At 36.8% G+C, this 19,750-nt stretch overlaps 1 protein-coding gene across 4 annotated transcripts in view; it reads left to right on the forward strand.

Moving 5' to 3' along the window:
- col12a1b (collagen, type XII, alpha 1b) overlaps positions 1-6,945 on the forward strand; it is a 76,269-nt gene extending 69,324 nt beyond the window's left edge. For 2 of the 4 annotated variants that reach the window (XM_083562371.1, XM_083562372.1), the window contains 9 exons: positions 1,308-1,361; positions 1,482-1,535; positions 1,677-1,748; positions 2,217-2,252; positions 2,369-2,435; positions 2,555-2,737; positions 3,906-3,983; positions 4,678-4,848; positions 5,067-6,945. In XM_083562371.1, the coding sequence (XP_083418497.1) occupies positions 1,308-1,361; positions 1,482-1,535; positions 1,677-1,748; positions 2,217-2,252; positions 2,369-2,435; positions 2,555-2,737; positions 3,906-3,983; positions 4,678-4,848; positions 5,067-5,074 (723 nt within the window). In that variant the 3' untranslated portion in view covers positions 5,075-6,945. The remainder of the gene's footprint in view (positions 1-1,307; positions 1,362-1,481; positions 1,536-1,676; positions 1,749-2,216; positions 2,253-2,368; positions 2,436-2,554; positions 2,738-3,905; positions 3,984-4,677; positions 4,849-5,066) is intronic. The other 2 variants (XM_083562369.1, XM_083562370.1) reach the window with 1 other exon arrangement.
- The last annotated feature ends 12,805 nt before the right edge of the window (positions 6,946-19,750 follow it).

The raw sequence follows: 19,750 nt of genomic DNA on the forward strand, positions 1-19,750 counted from the left end.
AACAGCTAGAGATTCTTTGGCGTGACATGATGCCATGCTTTAATGCCACTTTTGGATGTTACTCTGGATAATGGTGCATGTTAATTACAGTAAATGTAAAATGCAATGCACATTTACTTGACACTGGATACATTCGTTGGGTGTTAATTGGGCATCTATGTTACCTTGTTGTTTCATCATTGTCCATTTTGCGAAATTAGTTGTTCCTTTTTATTTATGAATGGATAAAAATGTGGCTGGTCAAGCATGCAGCAAGCCACCAATCAGAGAGCACAGGTATAGCAGTGCTCTGTTTTTAACTTGTTTTGTTTGCCGCTTACTGGTATCTAATTAGTATGAACATACATGTACTTTTACTCAAGTTTAAATAGAGCACTTTTACTGGAGTATATTTAAATTATCTAGCATTCTATCCAACTAATATTCCTAGCATATCTCTACTCTAACTCATGTACATGGTTTGTGTACTTCGTCCACCACTGTTATATATGAGTAATGATTAGTGAACATCTTTCTAGAAAGTTTTGACAGTTTGTAGCATAGTGGACAAAGTGTATAATTACTACGTGACCTCTGTATAGTCACTTATAGTCATTTTATCTCATTTCTATGTGCTGCACACCATGTCCTTTGCAATTAATTAATCTTTACATACTACCTCATACCTGCACTAAAAAAAAAAAAAAAAAAAAAATTTATAAAAAATATTTTATATATATATATATATATATATATATATATATATATATATATATATATATATATATATAGAGAGAGAGAGAGAGAGAGAGAGAGAGAGAGAGAGAGAGACAGAAGAGAGAGAGAGAGAGAGAGAGAGAGAGAGAGAGAGAGAGAGACAGAGAGAGAGAGAGAGAGAGAGAGAGAGAGAGAGAGAGAGAGAGAGAGAGAGAGAGAATTTGTACTTGTATCTGCACATTGAAAATAAAGTTGAATCTAATTTAATCATAACTATAATACAAGTGTTGATTCATGATGGGTGCTGCTCTGGTGAACTTGTTGGATGCAGATGCTATAGCGACATGCATTTAATAACTTTAAAACGGTTATGGCAGAACCCTTTAAATCTTTCGACCAAGCATCAAACGCGAGCTGAGATTGATGAGAAAGGGAGAAATGGGGATGGGTGAGGAATAAACTGCTGAAGTTATTTGAAGCAAGTCAGAAATTCAGAAATAATGAAAAATGCAAACCGTGTTTTTTAATGGTTTAAATTGCTTTGTTAGAGGGAGGTGTGTTCACTGGCAAGAGTGTGTTCAAACATGTTAACATGTTTATGTCTGTCTCAGGGTCTACCTGGACCAGCTGGTCCTGTCGGTCCTATGGGAATCGCTGGAGTAAGGGTGAGTTCTGCTGCCCATCTGGGTGCAGTGCATTACTGTGTATAAGTAGATCTTTCTGTACTGTACTGTGGAAATCTGGAACTGATTTTATTTCTACTTGTGTGTCTGTGTGTAATACAGGGACCTCCAGGAAAAGAAGGATCAGCCGGACCCAGAGGCCCTCAGGGACCAATGGTGTGTTTAAATAATAAGGATTTCATCGAGAAACACTCCTGTCTTGGCATTCTGTGTTTTGCTGAAAATGAATAGTTGAATTGGCTCCCTTTTGAGTCTCTGTGAAATATTGATTTTGATGCTGATGCTATTTTTGTGCAGGGAGCACCTGGATCTCCTGGAATGCCTGGTCCAACTGGAAAACCTGGCAAGACTGGTGAAAACGGTATTCCTGTAAGTAAATACTCACTAGACCATACATTTAAACACTGCGTTTCTTTTTTTTGTAAAGAAGAAATGAGAGAGCACATGGTATGTTATAATACAGGTGGACTTGAAAGCTAGATATTACAGTTTTCTTTGAGAGACATCTATCAATGAGACAAGCAATGATAAAAAATCAGTCACATTCCAGAAGAGCTTAATATTATGCTGTCAGAGGGCTATTTGTAATACAACGAAATGGCGTCTCACTTTTACCCGATTTACCCAAAGACCGACAGCAGCCCTCGGGCATTCATCAAAACCTGCTCAGTGACATCCAAATAACAGTCGGAGAGATTTTCCAGCTTGCGATAAACTAATTTAGGGTTATTTTAACGTTGTGAAACTTTGTGGTAGGGGGGATTTAAGGGGCAAGTGGGATTTGGGTTTTCAGATGTGGTGGCGTATGTAAAGTAAGAATATGCTTTTTTTTCACAGGGACACATTGGAATGAAGGGAGACAAGGGGGAGAGAGTGAGTGATGGCCTTGATTTACATTTTATATTTGTAGTTGTTTTTTTTTTTCCATTTGAAAAGTTTATTTTTTTAAGTAAATATGCAATTAGGAATTCTGCTGTTATGTCTTTTAGGGTGACCTCGCCTCTCAAGGGATGATGCGTTCCATTGCCAGACAAGTCTGTGAACATTTAGTCAACAGTAAGTGGTATTTTGAGTGAACGTTTTCTTTACAGCAATTTATAAAATAAATTGTGTGCAAAGTGCATTCAGTCAATTGCGTTTTAATGAGCGTTTATATGTTATTGTTTTACTTCAAGGTCAGATGAGCCGAGTCAATGACTTGCTGAACCAGATCCCCAGTGACATGCGCAGTAACAGCCCTGGACCTGCAGGCCCTCCTGGGTCACCTGGTATTCAAGGGCCTCGTGGAGAACCTGGCCGGATTGGACAAAATGGTTTCCCAGGAAGGCCAGGACAGCCTGGACAGCAGGGAGAAAGAGGTGTGTTTCAGTCCTGACATAAACAACAGGGCGAATTTATCTAAACTGAATTGTAAGATATTACAAAAAAATCTGTCTAGACTTTAATGCAATGGTTGGACAACAGTGAGAACATTTAAGTGTCTTTAAATAGAGGTAGGAAGTAAGGTTGGGGTGTTCTGTTATAGAAAAATAATCAGCAATGACTGCATCACTGTTGTAATACTGTGTTAGCATCAAAATGTGGATTATTTTCCTTAAACATCTCATCATTACCAATCTTACAAGTCATTTATAACTGTTCTCTGACAACAATTTTTTAAAGATTACATGGATGAGGTGCTGTGCTTTTTAACTATTTAAAGTCCAATCCTACAGCAGACAGGATCAGTAAACAGTAGTTTCCACACTAGTTTTTCATTTTTACTTTCTCAAAAGTCATATGAATGAGTTACACCATAGTTACACAATATTACCAAGTTGCCTCTGTCCTAAAGATGTTGCCATGGTGGGAGGCTTATTCACTAATACAAAAATTCTGGTTAAATGACCATGAATCTGTTTATTTTAAAAACAAGTCTCTGGTAATATGTTGTTACTACAGAAACCTAAAGTATAAAAAGAGTTTGTAAATATAAACTCATCATTTGAGTTACAGTTAAAAGCTACTATCAGATCTGCTGTTATTAAAAAACTGACAGCCTCTTGATTTGAGATGAATTTGCATGAATATATAGTAGGGCAGTTCTTTCCTTAATTGTTTTAACACTGCTTTACCCCAAAAAGACTTCATCCTATCTTCACAAATCCCAACAATCCACAGTTTTTTGAGGAGTGTTCTGGAGTACAAAAGAGCATAATTTTTAATACCTTACCTCTCTATATTTCTGTGCCAATGTCCATGTCATCAGGAGCTTATGTGAGCACTCAAAGAATCAAATAAACCCCAAAACTGCTGTCACTTTCTTTCAGTTGGATCAAAAGTACTGTTGCAGCAAAAGCACATGCCTAGCTCTTAGCTTGGACAGAGATATTGATACTTTTTGTATCCTGCATTTTCTATCAGACTCCCCCTTGATGTCATTCCAGAAATTCTGGATCAATGCGCTCTATCCATCCACATACATTTATCGCTCCTGGGGTTTCTCTCGGTTCTCACAATGCTGTATATTAATATGATCGAATTCAGGTCCAGCTGGCGAGAAGGGTGACAGAGGAAGTCCGGGAATTGGAGAGAGAGGACAACGAGGCCCGCCTGGACCACCTGGTAAGACTTTTTATGTTCAAATGCACACAAAACCACAGGCCTGATCCTTTTAAATAGCTGTCAGTATAGATGTCACCAGTCTCTCTCATTTCAGTTTGGTTTAATTTCATAATGGTATTCGAACGAAAGTGAGTGCGTCCCTGTGCGAGTTTTTAACTAGGCCTTTTAAAACAATAAGGTTCTCATTGTCCTAATGCTGAGCAGAATAATTTTCCATCCCAAGGGTGTTGCAGTTCTGTTCATGTTCTTATTACACTCATATAATAGTAACCTGATGACATATTCTAGCATAACTCTTTCCATCTCAGACATGAGTTTTTCTTTTTAAACAGTCTTATACATAATCATGTGTATGAACTGTACGAACTGTAAGTCGACAAAATATGAAATACCATTTACAAGTTCATCAAAACAATATTCAAATTTTTTAAGGAAAACATGCTAGCAGTTTAATGAAGAAAAAAACAGCTGGATTATTTGTTACTGAACAGCAGATACTGTGTTGTGTTTGACTTTGATCTAAATATTATGAAACAATATTGTTAAAACCTCTGAATGATTATTTTTTCATCACTGTTTTTCTTTATTTTTATTATTTTTGCTCGGCTTCTGAGCTAAAAATCGAATGCTTAGATAAAAATATTACATAAAAATAAGTAACTAAATAAGATTGATTTACTTGATTCTGAATCAGGATCACAAGGTGAATCTAGACAAGGACCTCCAGGCCCCACCGGTTCCCAAGGTGCTCGTGGTCCACCTGGTCGTAGCGGTATTGCAGGGGCTCGAGGACCACCAGGCCCTCCAGGCTACTGCGATTCCTCTCAGTGTGTGGGAATCCCATATAATGGCCAACAGTACAGAGGTACGTAAATTTTTCTCACAACATAACCTGCTGCATAACATTACAAAGCACCACTAATAATGCCTGTATTAGCCAGTTGCATGTATAGCTAGCAATTAGCATAGTGCATGATAAGCTACCTTGCAGTTAATTTAGCTTTGAGGTTTAGCATCACGTATGTATACAACACCCTGCTGATGTAGTTTCATAACTCTAACCCGCTCTCTGACCTGTTCCAGGTTCGTAAGCATTCTAAAGCGTCTGTGCTGCTTTCACTCTGAAATCATGAGTGAGTCCTGATTGAGCTTTGTCCTATGAGGATAATCACCAAGAAAACAATTAATGAACACTATAGAAAGCAATATAAAGCTACAAACACACAACAGTAATAAATAACGGACTGGTACTAACAAGAGTTTGCCGCAACTTTAACCACCAACGCAACGGGTGATGGCAGAAATGCAGTGGCCTGTTTACAATCTTGAAGCCGAACGGCAAACAGGCGGGTGGAGGAGCATGATCCAAAAACAAACAAACAAAATCAACACCACCAACACCTACTAACCCAGAGGATTTATAGCCAAGACTACCGATTCAATCGATTAGCCTAACTCTTTTTGTTTTTTTCTCTTAAAAAAAAGAAAAAATCTGTAAATAAACTAATTGTGCCTTGTAAATTACCCCAAATTTACTAAAAATTCATTTTAACACCAGCTTGTGCCTTGTATTCTGCTGTTCGCTGTATGCCAATATGATTTCCTCTTTATTACATTTTATTTTATTTTATTTTAAAAAGATGATGTGCCATACGTCATATACTCTTTGACTTAGCTCAGGGCCGATTTGTACCCCGTGCCTTTTTTAAGACGTGACCCTGGAGGTGTTCATTTTTAAAAGAAAGATATTTGTGTACTTGGTAACAAAGAAAGTCTCCTTCTCTTTCATTAAGCTTTAAACTGATATTCCTCATTCACCTCCTCAGCTGTGTTACCATGTCTCATGTCACACACTTGAATCTTCCATTATACTTGATGTTGAAAATATTCCCATGACTTCATTGCTCCCATTTCTACGTCTCATCAAACATGAGCGGAAAAAGATTGAAAAATGACCCCATTTTATTGTTTTCTCGATCAGTCCCAATTGTCCTTTATTTTTCCAACCCTTATTTTTGCTCCGATTTTAGTTTCATGGCTATAGCATTACAACACAATGCTCTTGTTGACTTGAAGTGTACCATTACATATTGCTCAACTGGGCAAAATGATATTTCCAAGCAGAAGCGGTTTCTCGCGATCCCGAGCCCCATGAATTCCAAATACCTGAAGAAGACTTTGAGCTTTCACCCAGCGTGCGACGCAAGAGATCGCTGTCCCGAAGACAATTCAAATGGATGACATCATAAAAAATATATGTTCTTTCCATAAAATGTAAAGTTTTATTTTGCCATTCAAAGTTGCTTTCACATATGCCACTAATAAGGTCTGTGAACTTGATATGACAAGAGCTCTCTTTGCATTTTTCCCTTTAACTACTCCCCTTATGCGCTTGTAAATTGTCTGCTCCATTATGCTAAATCACAGCATGTACTAGAATTGCTGGCGAGAAACAGTTACACGTTCTACTTCCTGCCGTCATGATCGTAGAACACAGCAAGCATACAAACCCACACGTCAGTCATTCACGTTATCCGCCTTCATAACCCAAAAATGGGTTTTATCATCATCATCATCATCATCATCAGCGTAAACATTAACATCATCCACAGTAACACATGGCCTCCATCGCATTATCCTGAATATTTATCAGTTTCGTTTTTTTTAGCAAATGTTTTACCAAAAGTGGAATTGCATGTCTGTCATGTATATTTAGGAAGTTTATTTGTTTCTTTTATTTTTTTTCCTTATTCCTTTTTTTTTTTCTTTTAATCAGAATATAGTTGTTCTTATTGTTGTGTTATCAGTATCAAACGCAGTTGGCATTTGTGTGCAAGACTATGGATATAGTATTGCTGCTTGATGTTTGTAACTGCAAATTGTGAATTCCATAGCCTTATTTTTCTTATTTATTTCTGAAACAGAGGAGGCATTTTTCAATAAAACTACTGAAAATATAAAACAGTGTCGTGCTGCTTTCGATCAGGATCGATTACCAAAAAAAAAAAAAAAAAAAAAAACAGTGGCTCAAGAGACAATTAGAAACAGAAGTATGTATTATTTTTTTTACATCAAAAAAATTCTCTGAAAAATACATTTAAATAAAATAAAAAAAAAAAAGGAAAATTTTTTCCAGAAAACTGCAGAATCACATTGGTGAAGGAATGACTGTTTATAGCTGCTACAATATGAAAACTTTTACAGGAACTCACAGGTATTCCACACTGTTAAATGGAACTGGAAAATAATAAAAAGAAAATGTAATTATGTAAAATAGCAATTGTTTGCTATTGATTTTCACTAGAAATAAAAGAAAACATGGAGCATACGAATATCCAACCCTACACCTAAATTCTGTGTTTGCAGGTCATGTTTTACTGTATTTGCATCAAAGCACATGATAGGATATTGTATTTGAAGCTGTAGTAACACTATGGTGTCATGCGTTCATTAGGAACCACAAAGCACACACTCTTGCGCTGAAAGTCTTATATCTGAAAGAACAAACTTGTGGTTTCATCTCTGATAGTTCCAAAGGAGACTCCTTTCACAACTGCTAAATAAAATCATCAGAGACAACAATTATGAAACCATGTCTGTGGAGTGAGACGCACATAAACTGTAAACCTGAGGAGATTTAACAGTGTAGTATACCTCACAAGAGTTTTAAAGGAGGCTGGATTTATCTATATTTGAACTGATATATGGTAAAACGAAGCTCCACAATTCGATGGCTTAGGTTTAGTTCAAAGGCATGAAAATCTCTATAGAATAGATGTACATTCCTTTGGGTATCTCTTCAAGTCGGTCAATAATTTAGAACAAAAAGGGTAGTTGGGTTATATTTCACTCATGCATATCTGGTTTTCAATAGAAAGTTCTGAATAAAAGGTGTGAGACCAGGACAGCAGTCATGACTGCTTTTTTAGTGATGCTTGGCTTTCGAAGAACTTTCGGAGAGATGTGTTTGTGACCTGAGAATGGTGGCAAACCTCAAACCGCAACATTCCAGTATCAGGGGAAAGTGGAGAGTCAGTGATTTTAAAATAATATAACTACAGTGGCACCTCGGAGCTCGCGAGGGTTAGGGACCAAGACCGGTCGAAAGTTCCGAATTTTCGCGACCTTTTGGTACGCCCCTTCTAACCCAGTAAAAACCCAAAGAACACTATACGAAATCGATTTAAATGAGTAAATAACACTATTTTACTCCATAACACTTAATTATTAGACAATTTTAACAATACTTTAATAATTTTTTTGTCATACAGTACTGTATATGTTATATTTTATAGTTTAAATGAATAATACATAATAAAAATAGTTTTAAAGCATTTTTTAGACAATTTTCGCTCCGAGTTTCCACTGTATATATAATTATATAGTTAGAACAAGTCAATTCTAACTATTGTTCTATGTCTAATAACTATGTTTATGCTGATTAGTTCTAAAAGTTACCACTGAACTGTTACCACATTTTGCCAAGAGATATAAAAGACACAGAGATACAAACATTATGAGTAAATATTTAAGCTAATTTTAGATGTCATCACCTTCAAGTTAATGGGAAAATATGATGCCATAGTGTAGCATACGTTATAAAACATGATGTTTGCTTTAAAAAACAAAATAAAATCAACATAATGCAATGAACACAAATTGGGATCGGGTTCCAAAAATGACTCGTCTAGAAGTGATTTATTCCTCTTGTACCCACAGACGTTTGCCAGTTACTTTTATTTTTTGATTTATTAAAGAAAAACACAAAATATATTTAATTTGTTTATAGATACAGTTCATATTGTGGAATGCCCATTGTAGTAGAAACAGCTGTTCCTTATCATCAGCCAAGTTTTTCTGTCATTAAAGTTTAAAAAAGCAGCATTACAAATGTTACAAAACACTAAATATAAGAAAAAATTTTAAAAACTGTAGAAAAAAATAAAAAATAAATAAATATATATATAACCACTGTATGAACAAATGTATTGGCACATGACTTTTCCAGCCATATGTGGTTCTTTCCTAATCATTTCCCGCAAAGTTGTAGGAACACAACTGTATAGAATGTCTTTGGATGTGGTAGCATTACAATTTCATCACCGTGAACTAGGAGACCCAAACTCGTTCCAGCATGACAATGTCCCTGTCTACAAAGCCAGCTCCATAAAGATATGGTTTACTTGGGTTGGAATGGAGTGTAGGATTTTGAATAGACTGCTGTAGATATCTGAGCTCAACCCTATTGAACTCCCTCAGGATGAATTGGAATCTCCACAAGCATGCTCCAAAATTTAGTAGAACATTTTCCAGGAATAGTGGAGGTTATTAAAAGAGCAAATGGGGATGTGGAATGGGATGTTCCAGGCACTCACAAACCTTTGTCCATACAGTACTGTATGTATAAATATGAGCGTTTTGTATTTATTTTAATACTGTATGATCAATGCAGGAGGGTCTGTTGTCAAAAGTACTGCTATTAAACAAATGAATAAATCAAAATTTTCTGACCAATCAGATTTGAGACTTCAAAAGCAAGCAATTGATTATATTGCATTCATCAGTGTGCTGGTTTTAACTCAAAATAAAACGTCAATCACTCTGCCGCTTATTTTTTAAGAAACAATGTAATTTCTTTACATACACATCCTGTTCTTATAGATCACAGTGTTCAAAATCTGTAATTATATAAATGGCTAGTGCAGTCCTTGAGGCAAACCAGAGGAAGTCACATGCAAATGTTTTCCGACATGCATACAACACTGCTTCTAAAGCGCAATATAAGATTTTCTTCTTTCTAGGCTGTTAGAAGAACTATTAACTCATAGCATGTTTCACAGCCAAGGATTACCTCATGGAAAGAGCCGAGGAGGCAGAGGAGAGTTTGAAAGCTATGGCAGTTTGCACAACAGGAGCTTCTCCTTTTGGAGCTGCTTCATTTTCTCATCATTGAGTTAATCTACTTCAGTGATAGTAGCTGTAAATTTCTTCCTGCTAATCATCTCAGTGGCTTGTTGAAACAACCCGACTTAGACACTGCTATGGAGCATTGGGATTAATTAGGCTTGTCCTGTGTTTAGGAATTCCTCTTGGATGCTGGGTCTAATAAATGAAATCCATGATCCATTTCGAAACAGTAATACAATACATATCAAGTGTAAGTGAAAGGGAAGAACTTAGAATTGGTAAAAAAGGCTGAATGAGGAAATCCAGGAAGCCTGATCATAAGAAGCAATAAAAATGTTTTGGTAGAAAAGCAGACATTTCGGGATTTGCGTAAGCTAACACACTTTTGTGAGCACATTATTTGTTGGATTAGAACAGATTTCTTGAAAATTCGTTGTGGCAATTCAAATCCATCTATTGTTTCTGTATAGAGAGCAGCTGAATCGAATTATTATTATTTACTCCAAATTCAGTTATATTGACAGTGTAAAATAATCAAATTGTATGCCAGGACTTACCTCATACTACACAATACGTTTCACAGACTCATTCGAAATCATCATAGACAACAGTGAATTAAACTACAAAATAAAGCAGTTAATTGTTTAGTAGTTATTAATTAATAAATGTTTAAAATCTATTTTATAATATTATAAAACCTTTCTGGCCACGTACAAAAATTTTGTGCTAATTATTTGGTATGGTTTTAATAACACAATGACTAAAGGGAAGCTTGCTACATATCTTTACCTATACATACTATACATACAAGCATGTTATTGATGCTCCTTTGACCTCATGCTAAAATATACTGTAGAGTGCAGAGATATACGGAAGACTCACACTGTATTTCACTTAATTGATCCTAAAGTAGTGTTTGCTTTTGAGATTGACTGACAATTTGATTTGAGATGGAATCAATTTAGATTTTAATTCGATTTATGGCTGGTCTCTACCTAGATTCATCAAAGAGGCTTCTAAAATTCATCTATGGAACCAATAATAATTCCTCTTGTATGATCATGTGCATTCAAATGGTCTTTTAGCACAGCATGCACTCACCATGAACCATCTTGTGCATATCAAATCACTATATTGTCAGTGCACAAGTACAATAACAACAGCAGCATGAAAATGCGAAACATATGGAAAAATCATTAGATTCAATAGAATTTGGTTTATTGGACACAAAGCAAAGGACTTTCATTAAGATTATTTAAATGATAGTATTATGTTGAGATATAAGAAAGGCCAGGTTAATATTTAAAGTCCTTTACAATATTCAAGCTATGGCCAGTATACATAATATAATATGGAAATTTCGCACATTGGTGTTAAGGCCTGAAACTGTCACTATCAAATTAATAATTTAAGGGTTAAGGTATAAAGGGCTTTTTTTTGTGATAATGTTAAATAATACTAATTGAGGCTATTATTAAATGACCTTAATTACAAGCACCAGTAAGCTGAAAGTGTAGCAGATGAGTGTTCAATCATATTATTTTTCAAACCATCAGCTTAATTGCTTGTGTTTTAAAGCTAGACAACTAGCTTTAAACACAAGCAATTAAGCTGATGGTTTGAAAGATAATATGATTGAACACTTATCTGCTACACTAGATGTTTCTACTTAAATATATCTGGCAACTATGACAACATAAAATAAAAACAGGGGTAATTGTTTTAATTGCAGTGAGCAGCCCAGATATTTGGAGTTAGACATCTGTGAATATGATTTGTCACAACATTGGAAGCACACAAATGTATAGGATTTCATTGTATGCTGTAGCTGAACAATTTCCATTCCATGCTACTAAGAGTCCAGACCTGTTCCAGCATGACAATGCACAGAATCCTGACCTCAACACCGGCTGCAAACCACATATATTCACCATCCCAACATCTGAATGAATCTAGTGAAAAGCCGTTTTTAAGAAGAGTAAAGCTTTTTATACCAGCAAAAGTTGGAAAAATCTGGAATAGGATGCTCAACAAGGACAAAGGACAGGTGTGATGGTGAGGTGGCCACAAAGCTTTGGTCATACAGTATATAGTACATGTGAAACACATCACATTATAAAAACATAACCCAGATTAAGGGTAAAACCTTGAATGATTGACAAATCATTATTTGTTAAATGCCTCTTACATCTGACCAACAGCAGTCTGATTAACAAACAAATACGTCACACAAACCATGTAATATATTGGAAATATCTTTAGTGATTACAGAAGTCTCCTCACAGTTGTAAAGAATTGAACCCAGAACACATCATCATAAACAGACAAAAACAACACAAATGAGGCAAACAAGAGTGTAAATCTAAAAACTAAAACTAAATCAGAAGCAGGAAATCAAAACACAGAACGAAAGCTTGGTAAACAGCAATTTATTTCGCTGGGTGTTAAACAACTAAAAATCCTCTTAAACTGTGTAAGAGAAAATTGGGTGTAACTAATCAGAATGAGGGTGATTATGAGCATGTACAGTAAATGTGTGTTAAGAGTTTTAGTCAAGAGTGCCTGGTGGGATATGGAGTTTGACTCTTGCAGTGAATGGACAGACCATAAGTGGCAAAACAAGACGGTTAAAATATAATTATTAATTGAAATGCTTTAAATATAATATAGCACAATTATGTTTTAACTGTTTTAAATGACAAATACTGAGGAGTATCAGTATAATACAATTGTGAATACAGTTAAGTTTAGCAATAATTGTCAAAATTTTAGGCAGCACTTTTAACAATATTTAAGGTTTTATTCACAAGATGTTATATTTACTTGACACTGGAATCAATGGATAAATAATTCCACATAGTTAAAAAAAAATGTCTGTGAATAGAGTAAAATATGTGGAACAAATTATGTGGGTGGTCATCTTTTGACAGTAAATCAGATAAACATCATTATCTTCTTATGGTGTCATAGAATATAAAGATTATTTTCTAGATTAGACAGAATCTTAATTGGATAGATACGACAGAAAATGTCATATGTTGGAAAATCTGCTGCTGCAATGGACTGTGTGAAATTTCTCCACCTTTGGAAAAATTAGAGCAAATGGCATTTGGTCTAGGACTATGTTGTTTGACTGTGCTTAAGGATCCCTTGTTGAGTGTAATTATAGGCTTTTATGGGTTTAACAGAAAGATTGTGGATACGCTCACTCAGGCGCAGTGCCATATTTACAACAAATTATGAATTTTTTTCTTTTAAACAGTTACAAAAGCCAAGCAGAACGAGGTGCCAAGTATTGTTTCTGGTTAGCAGCTTGTCAAGTCAAGTCAAGTCAAGTCAAGTTTATTTGTATAGCGCTTTTCACAACAGACATTGTCTCAAAGCAGCTTTACAGAAAACAACAGTGAAGGTGAATGGTGTCTGTTTGTCCCTGATGAGCAAGCCGTGGCGACAGTGGCAAGGAAAAACTCCCTTAGATGATATGAGGAAGAAACCTTGAGAGGAACCAGACTCAAAGGGGAACCCATCCTCATATGGGTGACATCAAGAGTTTGGTCATAAATCTTTCAACAATACAGAACAATTTGTGATCATCATAGATCCAGCATCAGCTTCTCCATGCCAGGGCCTTTAAACACTCGGCATCTACTTCTCCATGATCATCCATAGGTCCATAATCTTCACGAGGTGGGACGTGACTGGAGCTGGCCAAACCTCAGGATGCCTTGGGATGGGGAGAGAAAGAGAAGCAGTGGAGAGGAATTAGCGTAGCTGCTGTTCATGATATTAGCACAAGTTGATAATGTGCATGTAATCATATATTCTGGAGCACAAGGTTGTGATGTGATGTGTGTGATGTGTGTTATGTGTAGGCTTTGCTAAAAAGATATGTTTTTAATCAACACTTAAACTGGGAGAGTGTATCTGAACCCCGAACACTGTCAGGAAGACTATTCCAGAGTTTAGGAGCTAAATGTGAAAATGCTCTACCGCCTTTAGTGGACTTTGCTATTCTAGGAACTACTAGAAGCCCAGAGTTTTGAGATCTCAGGGAGCGTGACGGATTGTAGTGTGTTAAAAGACTGGATAGATACATAGGAGCCAAACCATTTAGTGCTTTATAAGTGAGTAGCAGTAGTTTGTAGTCTATTCGAAACTTAATAGGAAGCCAATGTAGGGACGATAAGATTGGGGTTATATGATCGTATTTTCTTGACCTAGTAAGAACTCTTGCTGCGGCATTCTGAACTAACTGAAGCTTGTTTATTAATGATGCAGGACATCCACCTAGTAATGCATTACAGTAGTCTATTCTAGAGGTCATAAACGCATGGACGAGCTTCTCTGCATCAGATATAGATAACATATTTCTTAGCTTAGAAATATTTCTAAGGTGAAAGAAGGCTGTTTTTGTAACTTGATTGATGTGATTTTTAAAAGATAAGTTGCTGTCTAAAATAACTCCCAGGTCTTTTACCGTTGAACTAGTAGTTACAGAACAACCGTCTAAATGCAGGCTGAGATGCTGGAGCTTCTGTGTACTATTTTTTGGGCCGATGAGCAAAATGTCCGTTTTATCAGAATTTAATAGCAGAAAGTTATGGGTCATCCAATCTCTTATTTCTTCAACACACTCAGTTATGCGAGCTAATTGAGCTGTATCGCCTGGTTTGGATTAAATAAATATATGGTTATCATCAGCATAACAATGGAAGCTAATTCCATGCCTTCTAATAATATTTCCTAATGGAAGCATGTATATTGTAAAAAGCAGGGGTCCCAGAACTGACCCTTGTGGCACGCCATAATTTACTAGCATTATCCTGGATAGCTCTCCATTTAAATCTACGAAATGGTAACGATTGGACAGGTAAGATTTAAACCAGCTTAATGCCTGTCCCTGAATACCGATGTAATTCTGTAAGCGATCGAGGAGAAGATCATGATCTATAGTGTCGAACGCAGCACTAAGATCTAGTAAAACTAATAGGGAGATGTAGCCTTGGTCTGAAGCTATAAACAGGTCGTTAGTGATTTTAACTAGAGCAGTTTCTGTGCTATGATGGGGCCTAAAACCTGACTGAAACTCTTCAAAGATATTGTTCTCCTGCAAGTGGTTACATAACTGGGCAGCGACAATCTTTTCTAAAAGTCTAAGCTTGTGGGTTAGAACAGTGTTTAACTTTTGGAGCCATTTGATACTGTTTTCATGCTGATTTAGAATGGTTAGAACCATAGACTACCTTTATTTATCTTTTAAGTTGATATCTGGCCTGGCTTTACCCTAATTGAATTATTTGGGAGTAATTTCATAATTTATAACAAGTGGGCGCAGATCCCCTGGTGGTCTAGTGGTTAGGATGCAGCTCTCTCCACGCTGCGGCCCAGGTTCGATCCCCGGTCAGGGAACCAACCCCAGCCACTCTTAGTGCCGGTCCCAAGCCCGGATAAATGGGGAGGGTTGCGTTAGGAAGGGCATCCAGCGTAAAAACGTGCCAAATCAAACATGTGGATGATCCGCTGTGGCGACCCCTAAAGGGAGAAGCCGAAAAAAAGTTTTTTTATAACAAGTGGGAGCAATTAAAAGTTTTTTCTTTTGCAGAGCCTATTAGTGTTTCTCCCAAATGTCATATAGGCAAATTTATGTAATTATTATTATTATTTTTTTTACATATAGCCTAACATATAGATTTATATTGTACAAGAATTACAGGAATTAAACAAAGTGTGTCTTGTCCTTATTTGCTGTGTTTTGTAATTACATAATGCTTTTAGTGGAAATGATTACTAATCAGGAGTGTAACTGACAATATAAACTTGAACTAGCTATTTACTTTAATTAGTGATAGCTCAACAGTTGAGAGTTCAAATCCCAAAGCCACCAGGATGCTGCTCTCAAACTCTTGAACAAGGCCCCTAATCCTTAGCTGCTCAGTTGTATTAAGAAGATCATTCCAAGTCACTCTGGATAAGGGTGACTGCCATATGCCATACATGTAAATAGGCAGTATAAATAAATAATAAACAAGGTAAATATGTAACATCTGCATTTACTCGTGTTAATAGCATCAAAGAGTAGAATTCTGCATTTTTACACACCTCAAGGAAAACTTATTGTTGAATACATTTTGTATCATTCAAACAAAGTGCATCAGGTTGAATTAAATCATGGTATTATTATATATCAGGTTCTTAATAAGTTTTAAACATAATTAGAGTTGAAAGTTTCAAACATAATTTACTATTGTGGACATGTTGCTTTTGATGTTTCCATGTAAAAAACTATTCCCCTTCAGGAACTCGAGCTGCATCAAAAATGCTTTGGAAATGCTTCCGCCTTGTACAGGCTGTGAATCACGTGTATAATCAGTCCAATGGAACGCGCGTCTGGGAAGCATAAAAGCACATGGAGTGAAACCAGCGCATTTCTATTCTATGCTGTGATTTATTATATTTTGCCCACTATCTGTTCCTTTGCTTGTGTATTTTGTGGATTATGTCTGCAACATTTGTACACTGATCTTTTCCAGTTTCAGGTTGTTGATTTTGCTCACATTTGGGATAATAAAACTCCTGATTACACTTCCATCCATCATCTTACACGACAACCAGATATCCTGTAAGCACCCTTTAATTGATTTAAAAACTAAATAGGAATTTTAACAAGGAAGACCAACAGAAACACCAAAATATTCAACGATGCTGTAAATGACTTTAGTTCCAAGTATTTGCCTCTTAATTACAGGAAACACTGCTTTGAATTTGGTTCAGAAATAATGTCTTATTTTCAGTAAATTGGGTGATTAGTTCTATAAAAATAATCTGTCTGAACATCAGAAGGATTTTATGTAAATAATCAAATAACTAACTATTATGATTGAATGTGCATGTCTGGCTCAGAATGTTTTACTGTTTAAAAAAAACAAAGTGGATTATGAAATTTCTAAAAATTCACACTGATTTGAGTTACAAGGTAATTTTCATGCAGTTTAGTTTTATTAAGTAGAGTTAATATCTTTAACTTGTTTTATCAGGAATAACTTTGAATATAACACACTGTCTCCACAATATATTAATGGATAAATCCTTAATTGTGAGCTAGGTTGCAGTGCATAAAATGTTTTCCCTGAGTTGAATCTAACACTTACTTCCTATGTGTTCTTGACATAAAATTGGAACTTGCTGTAACATAATCAAATGCAATTATCTAGCATTCATTTACATTTTTGGCTTAAAGAAATTAGGCCCAAGCTTGCTTACCATTCAATGTATATTTACATGGTGGTGCTCTTATTCTTAGCTTCTACAATTTTTGTGCAGCTTATACAAGCAAATAATAAAACATTGATGCATAAAAAAATTATATATATTTATGTATTTATTGTTTAAAAAAGATAGACGGTTTAACCTTGGCAGTGTACTACAGCTGGCCCAGATTACTACTGTAAAAATGTTTACCTCTGAATCTGTTGTTGCAGTAAATTATCCAAAAGCAACTACCTCCCTAATATCTTAGGAGTCTAAATTTCTCTGTAAAAAAAGAAAAATTAGTCATGTATTGAATAATTTTTGAAACCCAGCCATTAGGGTTGCACAAGCCAGTGCACTCTTAGTGCCGGTCCGGCCCCGGTTTTAAATATGCGAATCAGAAATTCATACCGGATCGGTCGAGGCCTGGGTTACCAACGACCGCCACAGGTATTGTTAGCTAACAGGTGAAAATTGGGCTACTGTTGGCCGAAGGAGGAGAAGGAGAGGAGGAAGACATCTACAGAGACAGCAGGAAAAGGAGAAGTGTAGGAGAGTGAAGGTTAGGGTTGGTATGTTAAATGTTGGTACTATGACTGGTAAATGGAGAGAGGTAGCTGATTTGATGAAGAGGAGAAATGCAGATGATGTGTGTTCAGGAGACCAAGTGAAAAGGGAGTAAGACCAGGAACATTGGAAGGGATTTAAACTCTTCTATCATAGTGTGGATGGAAAGAGAAATGGTGTAGGGGTGATCCTGAAGGAAAAGTACAAGTAAGAGTGTAGTGAAGGTGAAGAGAGTTTCTGATAGGGTGATGAACATGAAGCTGGAAGTTGAAGGGGTGATGATTTCATCAGTGCTTATGCTCCACAAGTGATTTGTGAGATGGAGGAGAAGGAAATATTCTGGAGTGAGTTAGATAAAGTGATGAGAGTGTACCTAGGAATGAATGACTGGTGACTGGGGCAGACTTTAATGGTTATGTAGGTGAAGGAAACAGAGGTGATGAGGAGGTGATGGGTAGGTATGGCTTTAAGGAGAGGAATGTGAAAGGACAGATGGTGGTAGATTTTGCTAAAAGGATGGAAATGGCAGTGGTGAATACGTATTTTAAGGAAAAGGAGGAGCATTGGATGACGTATAGGAGTGGAGGAAGGTACACACAGATGGACTATATTCTATGTGGGATATGCAACCCGAAGGAGATTGGAGACTGTAAGGTGTTGGCAGGGGACAGTGTAGCTAGACAGCATCAGATGGTGGTCTGTAGGATGTCTTTGGAGGTGAAAAAGAAGAGGAGGAGAGTGAGGACTAAAGGAAGAATAAGATGGTGGAAACTGAAGAAGTAAGACTGTAGTGTAAGATTCAGGGAAGAGGTCAGACAGGGGCTCGGTGGTGGTGAAGAGGTGCTGGATGATTGGGCAACTACTGCAAAAGTGATCAGGGAGACAGCTAGAAAGGTACTTGGTGTGACATCTGCAAATAGAAAGGAAGACAAAGAGACGTGGTGGTGGAATAAGGAAGCGCAGAAAAGCATAAGGAGAAAGAGGTTGGTTAAACAGAATTGCGATTGAAAGAGAGATGAGAAAAGTAGGCAGGAGTACAAGGAGATGCTGCATCAGGTGAAAAGGGACCGAGCTGGGAAGGATGTGCTGCAAGTTAGAGCAATAAAGGATGCAGATGGAAATGTGTTGACTAGTGAGGAGGATGTTTAATGAAGATGGAGGGAGTATTTTGAGTAGCTGATAAATGAGGAAAATGAGAAAGAGAAGGTTAGATGTTGTGGAGATGGTAAAGCAGGAAGTGGATAAGATTAATAAGGTTACGTTCCCACCTTGGTTAGGCCTAGGGAGTGTGGGAACAATAACCATTTAGTTGTTGCGGGTTGTCTGGACAAAAGCAGGACCAGAGTTTAGAGTAGTTATTGTTTTAGTGGTCAAGTGAAGTAAGGTAACAAACAGTTTCCAAGAGTATTTCACAGAGTCAAGAAGACTAGACTCACACTGGCAAAAGAACATGGACAGTGCCAAAGAAATGAACATAAGAAAAAGGTCTACTGTAGGCTGTATTTTGGAAACAGCAACAGATTAGCTGACTACTCTGGGCTATGATACCAGAAAATACAATGGGTGGCACCTGCCCTCTACCTAGGGTGTCTAAACAATGGCAAAACCTACATGGTGGAATGTTGGTGCACGCACATTCTTACCTATTCTTATCTGTTCTTAGAGTATCTGGACAGGATGGACAGGATTAGAAATGAGTTTATTATAAGGACAGCGCATGTAGGCCGTTTTGGAGACAAGGTAAGGAAGGCGTGATTGAGAAGGTTTGGACATGTGCAGAGGAGGGACATGGGGTGTATCGGTAGGAGAATGCTGTGGATGGAGCCACCAGGAAGGAGGGAAATAGGAAGGCCAAGGAGGAGGTTTATGGATGTGGTGAGGGAAGACATGCAGGTAGTTGGTTTGAAAGAGGCAGATGTAGAGGACAGGGTGGGTATGGAGACGGATGATCCGCTGTGGTGACCCCTAATGGGAGAAGTTGAAGAAGAAAAAAATTTTATAATTTCTGGCCTGATTGCATTAGTTTTAATGAAATATAATATATA

The sequence above is a fragment of the Silurus aristotelis genome (genome assembly GCF_946808225.1).
Source record: "Silurus aristotelis genome assembly, chromosome: 15".
NCBI classification, from domain to species: Eukaryota; Metazoa; Chordata; class Actinopteri; order Siluriformes; family Siluridae; genus Silurus; species Silurus aristotelis.